This window comes from Spodoptera frugiperda, chromosome 29 (assembly GCF_023101765.2).
Source record: "Spodoptera frugiperda isolate SF20-4 chromosome 29, AGI-APGP_CSIRO_Sfru_2.0, whole genome shotgun sequence".
Classification (NCBI taxonomy): domain Eukaryota; kingdom Metazoa; phylum Arthropoda; class Insecta; order Lepidoptera; family Noctuidae; genus Spodoptera; species Spodoptera frugiperda.
Genome location: NC_064240.1, coordinates 69,571 through 86,320, shown reverse-complemented (window position 1 = coordinate 86,320; position 16,750 = coordinate 69,571). Strand labels below are relative to the sequence as shown.

The 16,750-nt window shown below is 47.0% G+C and overlaps 1 protein-coding gene across 1 annotated transcript; it reads left to right on the top strand.

The window, feature by feature from the left end:
* Positions 1-1,065: 1,065 nt before the first annotated feature.
* Positions 1,066-15,322, top strand: LOC126912747 (E3 ubiquitin-protein ligase listerin). The gene is given in 22 exon segments (XM_050706463.1): positions 1,066-1,537; positions 5,253-5,453; positions 5,734-5,865; positions 6,606-6,740; positions 6,811-6,923; positions 6,991-7,173; positions 7,745-7,910; positions 8,336-8,402; positions 8,538-8,655; positions 8,737-9,479; positions 9,482-9,648; positions 9,948-10,149; positions 10,229-10,476; positions 11,393-11,532; positions 11,618-12,140; positions 12,206-12,460; positions 12,530-12,705; positions 13,036-13,406; positions 13,699-14,086; positions 14,208-14,836; positions 14,839-15,062; positions 15,148-15,322. Coding segments are annotated over 22 exon segments (5,289 nt in total). The 5' UTR covers positions 1,066-1,489; the 3' UTR covers positions 15,208-15,322.
* The last annotated feature ends 1,428 nt before the right edge of the window (positions 15,323-16,750 follow it).

Sequence of the window (16,750 nt, the reverse complement as noted above, 5' to 3'; positions counted from 1 at the left end):
TAATTGCTGCATTTAATCGTTTTAAAAAGGCCTAAAAGGTGATGAGGTTTATTTTTTATTTGTTATTTCTAAATAAATAAAATAAATAAAAATAAATAAAAGGTGATGAGTTTCGTTAGTGGCGTTGCAACCAACAACACATTTCCGTAGCGTTCTTTGATCGGATAAACAAGATGCTAGTCTGGAGCAGTATAGAGGCAATTCGACAATTCTGAATCTCAATTCGAGGCACAAATAAACATAATAATCTGAGGGCGCTTCGACCGACTCACAAGTCACAACAGTCAGCTGTGGACGACGGAAATATTGTAACGCGTAGCATCCCTGTATTAATTTGTAAAACATTTTTTTTTTTATTTGTTCAATGATAAATGATGATGATAAATGATATTTATTTCTGTAAATAGGTTATAAAATAACACTTTTACATGTCAATATTTCAAATAGCTCGATGAGGCCAATAAAAGTTTATTTTCAACTCTACAAATTGGCGCCCAACGGTGGCACCGTGGCAGTCAGTCAGGCTATTAGACGTCAGAATCCGTGACAATGACAATTTGACAACCGTAGACTAGATTCTCTGTCACGATGACAAGTGACAACCATAGATAGAAATGGCATGAAATGTAGCCTATGTACAGTCTGTCCATTTATTCATGAACATGTTTGAGGGATTCTCTTTCTACGGAATTGACATTATTGAAGTTGGGCTGTAGTCGAAATTTTTCTTAACTTAAAACCTCATTTAATATTTTTTTTAAAAGATTCGTAAACCAAAGTCAATCACAATCACAGTATTCTGAGCGCTTTTGCCGATCGTTTTGACAAATGTTAGGATTGATACAAGGGGAAGATTGATAGCATTTTAATTCTAATTTTAGTTTTGACATTTTAATTTCGTTTTGAGTTATAACTCGAGTTACCTAACGTTTTATTTCTTATTTTTATGTTTTTAGTTGATTTTAATTATCATTTTAATTCTGATTATAATTTGTAATTTTATTTTAATTTAATTTTTTGTAACTGAAGTATCCCAGTGCCCATCGCTCAACACTATGGTCTCTAGACGGTAGTGAACATTCCACGTATTTTATTTAGTGTTGTCATAGCTTTTTTAAATCTTTATTACATTAATAAGAGGCTTTAATTTAATCACACCATGAATTTGATATCTATTAATAATTGTATTTTTTGCAAGTAGGTTGCTATAGTTTTGAATTAGATCCTCAAACATTATTTTCATGAATAAATAGACAGACTGTACGTAGGCTTACACAGTACACACTGTGATGTGACATCACTGACTTGTGATAGTGTCAATTGTCAAATTTATATCAAATTATGTCTTGTTGTGGTGCAATGCAATGCTGTGATTAATATTTTAGTCGAATGTTAACAACCAAAGCAATATATATTTGTATATCACAGTGAAAACATTATTTATCGATGCCAAATATATTTTTTCCTTATTTTATACTAGTTCTTTAAAATGGGTGGCAAGTCAAAACAAAGTCAAAGGACTAAAAATAATGCAAAGGTAAGTACTCGTTAATAAATTCGATATAACGTGAAAACTATCTCCAGCATTGCACATGTACATCATCATTTTATCAAGTAATAAATTTTGATTGAAATAACGTAAGGTAAGTTATTTCAAGCAAAGTTGGATATACAGGGTTAAAGGGTAAGTCGACCTAAATCCTTTAAGACGTGATAGTTTACATCATTCCTGACTGATTTGACCATGGAACCCCATATCCCAAACTTAACCGTTTTCAAATTATCGGCATTTTAACTTTTTTGATAAAATTTCCCATTTTTTGGCTATTTCTCCCTTGTTTTGTCTTTGGTGGCTAAATTTTGTTTTGTTTTTGCTTTTTTGTGTAGTAGATTAGTTGCTTTATTATTTAGAAAACCAAAACTGTAAATAACTGTACCAACTGAGTCGTAGCAGACGATCAAATGTTAAAAAAGTAAATACATTTGTGATAAGTTGTTTTTCTTTGTAAGATATTTAAAAAAAGTCTATGACAACTGTTCTGCAAATGTGCGTTAAAATATCTACAATTCTTCAGCTTTCTGATAAGGTATAACATGATAGGGAATAATTTGAATTCTTTGCCAAAACATCGATGAAGTACTACAAGGTAGTAATAAGAATATCGATATTTAAGCTTCAAATTTAACTTGAGTCAGATAACAAAATAAAACAAACTGGTTCACTTTACTTCAGAAGGAGTGTCAGGGAGTGGCTTTTTTTGAGTGGAGAAAATCATCCAATGTCTTCTCCCACCTTGGGCGAAGCGAGAGGGAGTGTCAGACTCTTACTGACTAAAAACCACCCTGTTCCTTCTCCTGCTTTTCGAGCCGGAGCCCCGGTAAACCCGCTAGGTAGTCCGCAGCTCCGGATCAGGCATCAGCCCTACTGGGCTCCATCTGTGGTGGTCTGATGGCTCTTTGAGGCGCGCGCGGAACGCTACGCGCCGCACGCACGGGTCTGGTTCTGTTCGGGCGGTGAGCTACCCTTGCTCGCCGTCCGCAGGCCCGCACTGGACACTAATTATCCCAATAAGTGGATCGGGAGAGGCGGACCTGTACCGTGGCCAGCTAGAAGTTCAGACCTGACCCCTATGGATTTTTATGTGTGCGCCTCAAAGAGCCATCAGACCACCACAGATGGGGCCCAGTAGGGCTGATGCCTGATCCGGAGCTGCGGACTACTTAGCGGGTTTACCGGGCTCCGGCTCGAAAAGCAGGAGAAGGAACAGGGTGGTTTTTAGTCAGTAAGAGTCTGACACTCCCTCTCGCTTCGCCCAAGGTGGGAGAAGACATTGGATGATTTTCTCCACTCAAAAAAAAGCCACTCCCTGACACTCCTTCTGAAGTGAAGTGAACCAGTTTGTTTTATTTTGTTATCTGACTCAAGTTAAATTTGAAGCTTAAATATCGATATTCTTATTACTACCTTGTAGTACTTCATCGATGTTTTGGCAAAGAATTCAAATTATTCCCTATCATGTTATACCTTATCAGAAAGCTGAAGAATTGTAGATATTTTAACGCACATTTGCAGAACAGTTGTCATAGACTTTTTTTTAAATATCTTACAAAGAAAAACAACTTATCACAAATGTATTTACTTTTTAACATTTGATCGTCTGCTACGACTCAGTTGGTACAGTTATTTACAGTTTTAGTTTTCTAAATAATAAAGCAACTAATCTACTACACAAAAAGCAAAAACAAAACAAAATTTAGCTACCAAAGACAAAACAAGGGAGAAATAGCCAAAAAAATGGGAAATTTTATCAAAAAAGTTAAAATGCCGATAATTTGAAAACGGTTAAGTTTGGGATATGGGGTCCCATGGTCAAATCAGTCAGGAATGATGTAAACTATCACGTCTTAAAGGATTTAGGTCGACTTACCCTTTAACCCTGTATAAATCATTGTACATGTAATCAGTTTTACAAGTTAATAAACTACCTATTTGAGTGTAATAAGTAGGTAATAATCATTTATTAAAAATATTATATACAATATTATTTGATTATTTGATTTGTATAATTAGCTATTTTTATACTAACACCTGTTTCACCACTTTCATATATGCCCTTATACAGCATAATTCATATACATTTCTATTCGGACAATGTGACACAGGCCCCTAGTTACATCAAAAATATTTTTCATTTTTTTTGTAATAATATATTTATGATGATATAATATAGATCTAGGTACATTAATTAAAACAGTTTTTGAGATACAGCTGGCTGACGTATGGATAGTGAAATATTACTAACAGGCCCCATTGTACTCGCTTAGTTTGTCATTATAAACACTTGCATCATCTGGCCTGTTCATGATTGAACTTTGTGAAACCCTGTGTAGTAAGAGACCTCTTTCAGAAGTGGTTGCAATTTGTTAGGAAATGTTTTGTTTTTGTAACTTATTAATTGTATTACAATATTGATAGATTGTCAATTTCAACTATTGGCATAAAGCAACATAGTACATACTTGTTTTGTGTGAAAAGGTATGTTTTGTATACAGTAGAGTCCGTTTATAATGACATCGAAAGGAATTGACAAACACGTCACAATAAGCGGACGTCATACAAAGCGTTATGTATAAATGAAAATCTTTTTTATGTAAATATGTATGTATTAAGTATTTTAATACAGAAACATAGTATATTTGCATATGTGTAAGACCATATTAAATCAAAATCAAAATTGCACGTAATCAGCAGATTATTATAATAACACATACAAGTGTATTTTTTATTGTAAGTAATCTGTAATTTTTGTCTGCTTTTGTTTCTTCATTTTATTGTAAAAACAGACTCTCACACTATTGTGTATAGAAGACATAGCTATGGTCAAATTATCATTTTCAATATTGCTGTGGACAAATCCATTTTCTAATCTGCAGATTATTGCACCTTTCTCCTCAATTGTAAATGCTTTGCGACGTTGAGATGACATTTTTTCCACAATAACAAACGAAAAAACAATGCGTAACCTTCAACTGTCAATTACTCACTGAGATTCAAAACAAAAACTAGGCACGTGCCGAACGTCGTCGGGAATAGGCTACTTTCCCACTAGTCAAATTCAATACTTTTTTCGAAACGTCAAAAACGATATTTTCTATGAACTTTGTATGAAATAGTGCGTTATGACGTCATAAGTGTTTGACGTCAAATAGCAGACTTATTTCTAGAAATTTAGCTAGAAAAAATCGAAAATTAAATAGTTCATCAAATTTATGAATGAGAGTGTGATTATTTTTTAATATTTTATTGTATTGAAAAGTTGTAATAATTTATTTTTGACCGAGGATAGTACCCAATTAACGAACATTATTGAAGGTAAAGAATCGTGCCGGTCAATATAACCGGACATAATTTATTAAAAATGGGTCATATAAAGCGGCATGTCACTGTAAGGGAAGTCATTATATCCGACTTTTTTATAAAGAATTTTATATGAAAACCAAACTTCGTCATGTAATTACGTTATAATAACCGGTTGGTCAATATAGGCGGAGTCATAATAAACGGATTCTTCTGTATTATAATTTTTCCACCAAAATAGTACCTATTACACTGAAAATTGAGTATTTTAAAAGGGAAATGAGCTGAATGCAGTGTTCCTGAATTATATTAGTTTTTTTTTATATATGTGTATTTCTGAAGGTGCCTTCAGGAAATAAAACCCATTATGATACAGATTTTGAATTTTTTACAGCCTTCAAGTAGCAGCCGTAGTGCCGAGCTTCTTAATAGTGGCTTAAAACTAGATGCTGGAGTTATTACTCTTGGTAGTGGAAAGTCTCTACCTCCATTGTTCCCAACATTGGCCACAGCCAACCTAGAACAAGGACTGAATCCAGAATTCCAGATATGCTTTAAGAAGCTCACTAAGAAAGATCCGGTCACCAGGGCCAAGGTTATTTATAAACATACATTGTTGTTTTAATTTCCTACAGCTGTCATCATTTCTCTATTACCGTTTTGTTATACCCTATTTCAGAAAACTATTTTATGTGGGAACATGCTTTTTTATTTATTGATGTGGATATTATGTATGTATTCTTGTTTAGACTAAAATTGAAAGTGGTATTTTTCTGTTGAGAAGGTGTATTAAAGCAAGCATGAAATATTGTGCAATAATTGTTAGTGAGTTTCTTAAATCATATTTGAATAAGTAACATAATATGTGGTTGCAGGCTCTGCAAGATCTGTGCGAACTAGTGAATAATGGTGACGTAGAAGACGTTGTGGCTGCTCTGCCGAGCTGGGCGCACTATTATAGAATCCTCACAACCGATATTGACCGCAAAGTTAGGGAGATGACACAGGTCAGTTAAAAATCATATTGTAATTAAAAAAACTATAAACATCCTTTTAATTATATTTACACTCCTATCATTGGGAGAAATGGGCATATCTCGACATGTTTACTAGTATGTATTATTTTGACAGCCTACGGTACTTGCAAGTCGGAGCACACTATTAAAGTTGTTTTGTATATGTATACTTGTAGCCTAGTGAGACATCAAAATAGTTATTCAGCTGACAAACTTTAAGGAAGAGTCCAATTTTGGTGGAGACTTTAGTAAAATGTCAATAGTTTGCATCACTATGCATCAAATATTATTTGGAATCAAAGGTTGAATTGTATCCAAAAATAGTATTTTTCAAGTACGTTAATCAGAATAAAATATCAAAATTAAGTATAGAACTTAAAACCCAATATTATATCATGCAATTTAAAAATTATTGTCTCTGAAAACTATGTTACATCAGTTCACGAAGCAGGCCTACGGAACAAAACAAGTAAATAATATAGCGAATTTTATAAAACTTGAAAAAAAATGTAAGCATAATAATTATTGTACAACATTATAAAAAGTAGTTTTGCTTTACTTTTTAACAAAAACCCCTAATATTAAGAAAAAATTAAAATTCTTAAATTTTGCTCTTTGATCCAAAATTATTTTTTAAAGGAAATGCTATCGATGTATGTATGTATGATTAATCGAGACAGTGGAATGACAATGGAATAGCGTGAAGAAAATAATAGTAACTGGCGGTGTAGGTGTGCCACGGCGCGGTGGTGGGCGCGTGCGGGCGGCGCACGGCGCCCGTGCTGCGCGCGCTGCTGCCGGCCTGGCTCGCGGCGCAGCACGACGACCACGCGCCCGCGCAGTCGCACGCGCGCAACGCGCTCGCCGTGAGTACGCTACCACTCTGTGCTGCACGCTACACCACCACATCATACTCCACGCCGGTATTGTTCGCAGAAAACGTTTCCTGACACCAAGTTGCCCGAAGTGATCTCTTTCTGCAAAGCGGAAGTGATGGCCCATCTACTTGACAACCTTATAGGCAATACGGGAGCAGTGATAAGCAAGAGGTGAGTGCGCACTGCGTGCTTCGGATATTGTTAACGTACCGTATGACGTTGATGTTTATTTCCTCAGGATACAGAACGCAGAAGAACGAGAATTACAAATGAATCGTATTATAACGAGCAGTCTCCAAGGGCTGCAGTACTTCCTGGCGCACCTGCCGGCCGCGCACGACGACTGGCTGTGGGCCCAGCTGGAGCCGCTGCTGCAGGCCCCCGCCTTCTGGAAGCTCGCCGGCGGCGCCTCGCCAGTCAGGTACGGCTCGTACTACCGGGACAGGGCCAGTGCTACGGATGCACTTCACACCGACCGTTCGAGCAGTAAAAATAAATATTTACTGAAATAATAAGTTATTAAAGATATCGTTTTGTATTTTAGTTGAGGTTCATTCAGTGCCGGCGTCACATCATACTGATACGGCCACTGATACCCCGGGCGAAAATATTGTGGCGTCCACTTCAGGGAAGCAATATCAAGTGTTAGTTTTTTGCGGATCCCATCGGAGGCGGCATCGGCGCCCCCCAGAATTTGTCGCCCTGAGCCATCGCCCCATACGAACCCCCCCCCCCCTAACGCCGGCACTGGGTTCATTATTTACTAATAGACTGAAGTAATGGTTCTCATTGCCATGTTTAAGAAATCAAACACATTCAATCCGCTCGGCGGCGCAGACTAAACCGTGCAAAGTGTAGCCATCCGCACGAACCGTGATGTGCACAATGTACCAATATCGGCGCGAAATGATTCGTATCCGCGGAGATGTTCCGAGGTACGTGTCGCTGGTGTCGCGACTGGGCGGGTGTAGCTACAGCGCGTGGCGTTGCAGGGCGGCGTGGTTCGCGTGCGCGGGGCAGCTGGCGGCGCGCGGCGCGGGCCGGCTGGGCGCGGGCCGCGCGCGCCGGTTGCTGCAACTGTTGCTGGGCGCGCGCGCCGCGCCGCCCGTGGCCGCGCAGCAGTGGGCGGCGCTGCTGCAGCTCATGCACCACGTGCCGGTATGTACCCGCGCCCTACACTCACCGCACCACATGTGTAGCTTACTAATTTCATTATGTGGATCCCTGTACATTTCTGCAACGACACTAACGACCGCAGCATCGCATAAGTGTGAGCGAGAGATCTGATGTAAATAACTTTATATGACAGTTCGCACTTTGTGATGCCCGGGGCCCAACTTTAGTGTGCGTAGTTCCTTGTATTTGCTAATGCCTCGTTGTGCCCCATGACCCTGTTATACCTACTACTAGTAAATCTTTTGACAGTAGAAGCCATTGAAAATTGTGATAAATGCGATGGTATAGTGAACGCTTGTTTAAATAACGTAGATACCTATGTTATCGGGGATAAACTTAGGTCGGATCGGTCAGTTAATCGCAAAGTAATATGGATAGGGCCTAGTTGACGATGACGTTTGTTACAGGAGTGGCACGTGTACCTGGACGACAAGGAGTTGCTCGTGAAAAGATTACTGGCCATGTTAGAGAACGGTAATAGAACGTGTGGCGAGTGGTGTAGCACGTAGTGAGCGAGCGTGTAGTGTTACATGTTGCGTGTTGTATGTTACATGTTGCGTGTTGTATGTTACATGTTGCGTGTTGTATGTTACATGTTGCGTGTTGCAGGCGGGTGGGGCGACGGCCGCCAGCTGTCCAACACGCTGCTGCCGCTGCTGGCGCATCTGCCGCAGGACCTCGTCACTAAGGAGTTTTATGAAGCCTTCTTCAATGCTATTTTTACTGGGTAAATTCCTATTTGTCTGCCAATAATATTCTAGTGACTAACACTAAAAACTAGACTAAATACACGCACGTATTATTTCAGACTTGAAAAGAAAAGCGTATTGAATTCTAAAAGTGAAAGGCAGCTGTGGATAACGAGTTTGTCTGAATGCTTACGATACTTGTCCATACAACAATATGACTACGTGTTGGAGATTACCACAAATGTGCACAGGACTTGGCTGACCAGGGTGCTCGCTACGCCACAAGACGCGCAGACCAGATCCAATCTCATCAAGTACTCTGCCGGCTGTATGACCTCCCTTGTCAAATATTGGCTCAAACAATCCAATGAACACAAATCTGAGAAGTACGACCAGCTCGTTAGGAACTTCTGGCAAAACATAGGATCCACGATCTCGGCACAAATAGACAAATCTGGGAGCGACGTCATCGAAATCGGTCAACTGATAGAAGGCCACATTCTGCTCTTGCAAACGTTAAAAACCTCGTTCTCGCAGGAAGCTAAGAAACAACTAAACATTAAGTTCGACGACGACGAGCCCAGCGCGCCCTGCGACAGCAGCGCAGTCCCGGCGCCCGCCCCGCCCGCGGCCGCGGGCCCGACCCGGCCGCGGGGCCCGACCCGGCCGCGGGGCCCGACCCGGCCGCAGGGCCCGACCCGGGCGGCGCGGCGCGCTACTGGCACGGGCTGCGCGGCGTGGCCACGGGCGCGGCCGCGGCGCACCTGGCGGCCGGCGCCGCGCGCCGCCTGGCGCCCGCCGTGCTGGCGCCGCTCGTGTCGCTGCTGGTGGCCTTCGACAGCGAGGACCTGTTCCTGGCGCTGAGCCGCCAGCTCGGCCAGCCGTCGGTCTCCGCGCTGTACCACAACGTGCTGCGGGGCTGGCTCGCACAGGACGACATGCGCTGCGAGGCGCTCGTAGACGTCATCTTTCTCATGACCGAGTACATGACTGAACCAGAACAGGACGCAATGTTTGATACGTTCCAACAGGTAATTGTTACAATTAACGTCGATTCTACTTCCAGTCATAATTTAGCACAAAATTAGGACAGTGTAGGACCGTTTTATAAAACGTTTATGACCATTTATCCGAAAAATTGGTAAAATAAAGAGAAAATGAAATGTATCAACGGGATGCAATGACGAGGCTTCGGGAGCAAATAAGGCGACGTGTTGTTCTTACGAATAATTTTAATTAAGTCTCATACAATGAACTGACGCTAGTTATAAAGGCGAGGTGTCACACACACTACAGTGGCCAGTCACGCGCTGTATACGTATAATTGCAGCTGGCGCCGGGCGCGGTGGAGTGGTGCGTGAGTGCGTGCCTGCGGCACCCCATGATGGCGCGGCCGGGCGCGCGGCGCTGGCTGGGCGGGCCCGTGGCGGGCGCCGCGCTGCGGGCGCTGGCGGCCCGCGCCACCGGCCCGGCGCCCGACGCGCGCGCCGCCGCGCTGCTGCTGGCTGCCGTGGCCGACGCGCCCACGGGAGGTACCGCACACTTCACTCACGTCAGTGCGAGTATATACGTACGTACGTTCTGGCCGGTGACCGTACCTCGTTGTCGCAGAGCTGCTGGTGAGCGAGAGCAGCGTGAGCGCGGTGGTAGACATCGTGCGCGACGCGCTGGACGCGGCGGAGGCGGGCGGGGCGAGCGAGGCGGGCGAGGCGGGCGATGCGAGCGAGGCGGGCGATGCGAGCGATGCGGGCGGGGCGCTGGAGAGGCGCGCCATGCTGGGCGCGCGGCTGGCGACGGCGCAGCCGCGGCGCGCCGCGCGCCTGGCGCTGCCACTGCTGCGGCTCAACGCGCGTCTGCCGGTCAGTCAGTCCGATCACTTCATTTTTACACTTCCAGTAAAAATATAACTTACAATGGACAAGCGATCGTACCTGGCAGAGGCCTGCTTGTGTTTTTACATAAATTCTTTTATTATGGTTTATTTAGCAGACAAACGTAGAAAAGGCATGGCAATGCAGGAAATACAAACATTAAAATAAACGAACACTACATTTCAATACTCCTAGAGAGACCCAGCCATCTTAGGCAAATATAATGCGAGCCTTGTTAGGAAACTAGTCCCGGGTTGAATAATAATCTCTTAGAAACACAAAAAATAAAGATAATAACGCTCACAATTCACATGTAATTCGCTGTAAATAGATGAACTGACAATTTTTCTGGTTAAAGCGAAGATAATTGGTCGAAATTTGTTAATTTTGAAAAATATAAATTTAATGGATTTTATAAAACGAGTATCGTGTTGACTTCACCAAGCATCGGAGATGCGCCGGTAATGAAAATCACTTGCACTTTCAAAGTTCTTTCGTATTTTTTTAAAGTGGGCCATCTTTGCCCACTGTACATACTGCTGTCTACCTGGTATGTATCAATATCTCCATAGATTCTGAGTGCATCCGACGTCTCTTATAAAAACTGATATTAAAAAATAATCATATTTTTTATTAAAAAATTTGATGTCAAAGACTTGATTTTTTAATTTTACAACCTTTTATTTAAATCATTCATTATTCGTACGAATGACTGTGTGGAATCTTGCAACTAAATATTGAAGCAGGTATCTTCTGTCACAAGTCTCATACAAAATCCATAGTTTGAATTTGACTCCTGCCAAATGCCGTATTCGAGTACAAAACGTCCACAGCTGGACTCAGGCCTCTCCCGGCGGCGATAATACGTAGCACGTACTTGTATAACTTGCACGTGCTTGTACAGCTGGGCGCCGGCCGCCTGTCCAGCGCCACGTGGCACGAGGTGCGCTCGTCGTGGCAGGACTGCGTGGCGGCGCTGGCGCCCGCCGACCTGGCGCCCTTCCTGCACGACGCCGCGCGCGCCCTCTGCCGCCTGCTGCACACGTACGTACTGCCGCTGTATTGTCATTGCCGAGCTACGTTCGGGACCGATCCGTGGCGAGGAACCTAAATGTGTTATTTCTTTCAGAAAAGACGATTGCTCGAACCGTCTGTTGAACACTACAGAAATAGAAAACGTGTTGTGCTTATGTCCGTACTTGTTCGAGCGGTGCGACGAGGGCGACGAGCCCGTGGACGTGGCCGCCGTGGTTCTGTTCACGCAGCACCTGTTCCGCGCCGCCGCGCCCCCCGCGCCCCCGCGCCCCCGCCTGCTGTACTGTGCGCTGCGCTACCTCGCGGTCACCGCACAACTCAACTGCATCTTCGACGACGACGAAACCATGGCGGCCATCATCAAGGACGCGCACTCCACGGACGTGAAGGATATTTGCAAGGAAGACTTTCTCAGTTATGCGAACGAAATTCTTTTGCGTGCGACATATTTACGAATCATGTTCTCGCACAAGGTGAGCTCGCCCGACGACGATGACGATTCGACCGACAGAACTCGGTGCGACGTTTTACTGGCCGATGACTACTTGCTGGGTGAATTGTGCGAAGTCATGTACGACTACGCCGTCATCGAAACATTGCACGAGGCGTACGCATTCGTAAGTATCGGGCCGGCGGGGGCCGACACGGCGGGCGGCGCCGGGCTCACGCGCGCTTGTTGCAGTGGGCGCACTACGAGCTGCTGCAGCGGGCCTGGCGGGCGCTGCGCGGGGCGCTGGCGGCCGCGCTGGGCGCCGCCGGGCCGCCGGGGCTGCAGCGCGCGGCGCGGGCGCTGGCGCGGCGCGCGCTGGAGGCGGGCTACTTGTGGGCGCTGGCGCCGCGCGCGCTGCACCGCCTCGTGCCGGGCCTGGAGCCCGACGCCGACGACTGCGCGGCGGACGACCTCATGTCCGGGAATGGGTTCTTCCACAGCCTGCAGGTAAGTGCGGGCGGGCGCGGCGCGGACACGCGGGCGGCGGGCGCGGCCGATACTGAGTGCTGGGTGCAGGTGCGCGCGGCGGGCGACGGTGTGGACGGGGCGCTGCGCGCGCGCCTGCTGGTGGCGCTGCGCAGCTGGGGCGCGGCGACGGGCGCGGCGCTGGGGCCGGCGGCGGGCGCGGCGCCCGACCTGGAGCTGTTCGTGGCGGCGCACTACGCGCAGCCGTCGGCCATGTTGTTCGACAGGTGCGTACGTTGTAATGCTACCTGCCGCCACTATAACACCGCACGGCTAATTTAAAAGCGCCACACACGTATTTTTTATTTTCTCAGGGCCAAGTAAGTAACTACTAAGTAGTGACACATTGGTTTGGATACATATTTTTTATTTTCTGAGGGCCAAGTAAGTAACTACTAAGTAGTGACACATTGGTTTGGATACTGGATGTGTCACTACTTGGTAGTTACTTATACTCAGGAACGACGTTGCTAGCTCCCACTCCTATATTTTAATTCGATATAACTGACAGACTAAATGCATTTTTTATTTTCTTATATGTAATGGAATGTAAACAGGAACCTATCGGAGTGCTCGTGGGCCGACATAGCCAACAACGCGGCCGTGCTGGAGCTCATGGCCGCCACGGTGGAGGCGCGCGGCTGGACCGCCAGCGCCGCGCAGTGGGACTTCGTCAACATCGCGCTGTGCTCGCTGCTGGGCGCCGCGCGCCGCGCCCTGCCCGCCTGGCGCGCGCCCGCGCACGCCGCGCTGCTCGTGCCCGCACTACGTCTACTGCGTGCCGTGGCCGGCTTCGTGCGCGCGCTGGCGGGCCGCTGCGAGCGCCAGGAGCCCGCGCCGCACGTGGCGGGGCTGGCGCGCGAGTGGCCCGACATCTTCGCGCCCGACGTCAACTACCACGTCTTCTCCATCGTGCTGCACGCGCTGGGTGCGGCCCGACTCTATATAGCTTTCCCTTACGGAACATGAATGAACGTTAAAGGTGCAATACGATCGACCCCGAGGTTTCAATTTAAAAGTCAGTACGTAAAAATTTTGGTAAAATGTAGAGAACCAATACTTTAAAGTATTTGTGAATCAATGGACTGGGGGGTCGTCTTTTGCACGCAGGTGTAGTTAGTTGTCGAGTCACGCCTGGTACGGCTCACCAGGCGACTGGCTGCAGGGCTGCATATGTATTGTAATAGTTTGAGTCGAACGCTCGATCGTATCGGTCGCAGAGTGCTGCGAGGGCGCCATGTCGAGCCCGGAGGTGGAGGTGGTGGGCGAGCTCATCCAGTGCGCGCCGCTGCTGCAGTGGGACGCGCTGGCGCCCGAGCACCGCGCGCCCGCCGCGCCGCTGGCCTTGGAGCGCCTGGCGCGCGCCGCCGCCGCCGCGCTGGCCGGGGCCGCGCCGCCGCCGCGCCTGGCGCTGGCGCGCGCGCTGCTGGCCGCGCTGGCGCGCCCGCTCGTGCTGGCCGACGCCGAGCGCCTGGCAGCGCGCGCCGCGGCCGAGCCGGCGCCCGACGCGCCCGAGGCGCCGGACGCGGTCGAGCTGTGCCTGGACTACTTGCACGACGCCTTCGTGTCGGGCTACGACCTGTTGGACGCCGCGCTGGGCTCCGTCGTGTAATTATTTACTATCTCTTCTCTGCTTTTCGAAATGACATATTCAGTTGGCTACATAATATTGCATTACGTAGAAATATTTTAGTTGGGAATAAAACCGGTTTTGATGACGTACGCACAGGGTGGGCGAGGGTACGTGTGAGCTGGTGCCCGGCACGGACTCGTACTGCGTGGCGCTGGGCTGGCTGCTGCTGCTGGACGCGCAGGCCGAGCTGTGCGGGCTGGCGCGCGGCGACCTGGTGCAGCACTACGTGGCCTACTACCGCGCGCGCCAGTACGCCGAGCCCGTGCTGCGCGCCGCGCTGCGCCTGCTGCCGCCCGCCGTGCTGGCGCACGCCGCCGACGGCGCGGCGCCCGCGGCGGCGCAGCTGGCGCCCGCCTTCCTGGCCGCGCCCGCCTACAGCGTGCGCGCGCCGGCCGACGCGGCGCTGGTGGGCGCGCTGGCGTGCCGCGCGCTGTTCGCGCTGGTGGCGGGGCCGGGCGCGGGCGGCGCGCGCGGCTGGTGGGGCGCGGCGGCGGCGCGGCCGGCGCGCCTGCTGGAGCGCGTGGTGGCGCTGTACGTGGCGCCCGCCGTGGTGCGCGAGCAGCTGCGCGAGCTGGCGGCGCGCGCGCCCGACCTGGACGACACCGAGGTGGAGATCTCGTGGGGCGCGCGCGAGGTGCGCGCCGTGTACTGCGTGGAGGAGCGCCGCCTGGAGCTGCGCGTGTGGCTGGCGCCGGCGCACCCGCTGGTGGCGCCGCGCCTGGCGGCGGGGGCGCGGGCGGCGCGGGCGGCGTGCAGTGGCTGCAGCTGTACATGGCGCAGCAGCACGGCAGCGTGCTGGGCGCGCTGCGGCTGTGGACGGGCGCGGTGTGCGCGCGCGTGGAGGCGGCCCCGCAGTGCTACATCTGCTACTGCCGCCTGCAGCCCAGCACGGGCCGCCTGCCCAAGGTGCCGTGCCACCAGTGCAAGAACAAGTTCCACAACCTGTGCCTGGTGCGTGTCTCGGCTCGTCGCCGCGGATCTGACGACACTCGTAGGAACGACGCCGACACTGATACTGTGCTTGATTTATTTTCAGCGCAAATGGTTCGCGACGAGCAACAAATCCAACTGCCCGCTGTGCAGAGCGGCGTTCTGATGTACCCGTCCCCGACCGCCGGCCGAGACGTGGCGTTGTATCTGTGTATATACTACTATGTACTCTAGACACTCTTAATCGATTAAACTACGAAAATGAATTTGGAATAAACAGATTTTTTACTGTGTTATTTCAGACCATAACCTACCCTGATCCAAATTTCATCCTGATCGATAAATTTCCCATCAGTACATGTTAATCAAGTCGAACACAAGGCAGGTACTGTTAATCGTTGAGGAGGTCTGTCGGCACCATCATCAAATCGACTCCAGACCCTTATCAGATTGTAGTGCTTAAAGGTGAGATATACCAAATTAATTATTATACTATCGGCTTACTCTCGTAACTGTTTGACGAGGAACTCGACTAGTTTCAAGCCATGCTAGAGACTCATATTCATGAGCAGCATTCGCGCTGCTACTGGCGAGTAAGGATGACATTTTCATCCTTATTTTTATTGGATTGGTTGAGAGCAGTGTCACATTTTAATTTATTTAAACCCAATTTTAGTTTTGAATCGGCAAAATTGTTAACTTTTGGTTGATGATAATGACGCCGTTAACATTTTGTGATTTTTTTTTTATTTTGAAGAATCAGGATTCGGACGACGACTTATTTCGATGGGCTCACGTACCTACTTTGAGTTACACAGGGCTAAATAAAAACATTACGCACGCAACATTACGCCTTTTATAAAAAATAAATAAAAGATAAAATGCACAAAGGCACAAGTGCACATTACGGCACGTAATGCCGCTTTACAATGTACACCCACTTTTCACCATTTGTGTTTTCAATCCCATGTAATGGGGGGTGAGCCTATTGCCATATACTGGGCACAATTCCAGACTCCGTGCTACTACTGAGAAATTTTCGAAAAACCAAAAAAAGCTTAGTAAGGGCTAATTCTGACATGCGGGAACCGCGCGGTTTGGTACCGCAAAATTGTGATGCTATTTAAACACCGGTTATTATGCGATTTTATGCGGGGAAAACGTCAGTTTGAAAATTGAGGTCGACGCAGAAGTGTGATCACTGTGATTGCTTCTTAAAAAAAAGAAAAGAAAAAGGCGGTTTGGATGCATCCAATATTAAGTGACCGACTAGTACATGGTCAGGGGCCAATTCTCGATTTTCGCCATTTATCTCGAGTTCGCGATTGTAAGTCTATCTCTATATCTATCAAAAATATCTCTCTATCTCTACCAAAAAACGTCGAATTCCGTATTCTCAGTCAAAATAGAAATAAATGTCACGAAAATGTCGAGTCGAGTGACGATAAGTGTATATGACCATAATATGTACCTATAACAAAATGTTACGTAGGAGGAGGGAAAATGATAAAGTTCTTTATTTTCCATTGTACACCAAAGAATAGATCGAATTTGGTACACATAAGTAATTTGGTCAGTGGGTGATATTTTAGGTTGTGCCTGTGCAATTACATAGTATTTTTGGTGGGTAAGGTTAGTTTATTGACCAGACATGACTAATGAAATTATGGAGCAGACAAGTATTTACCTCCGTTTTCAGGTCTATATTC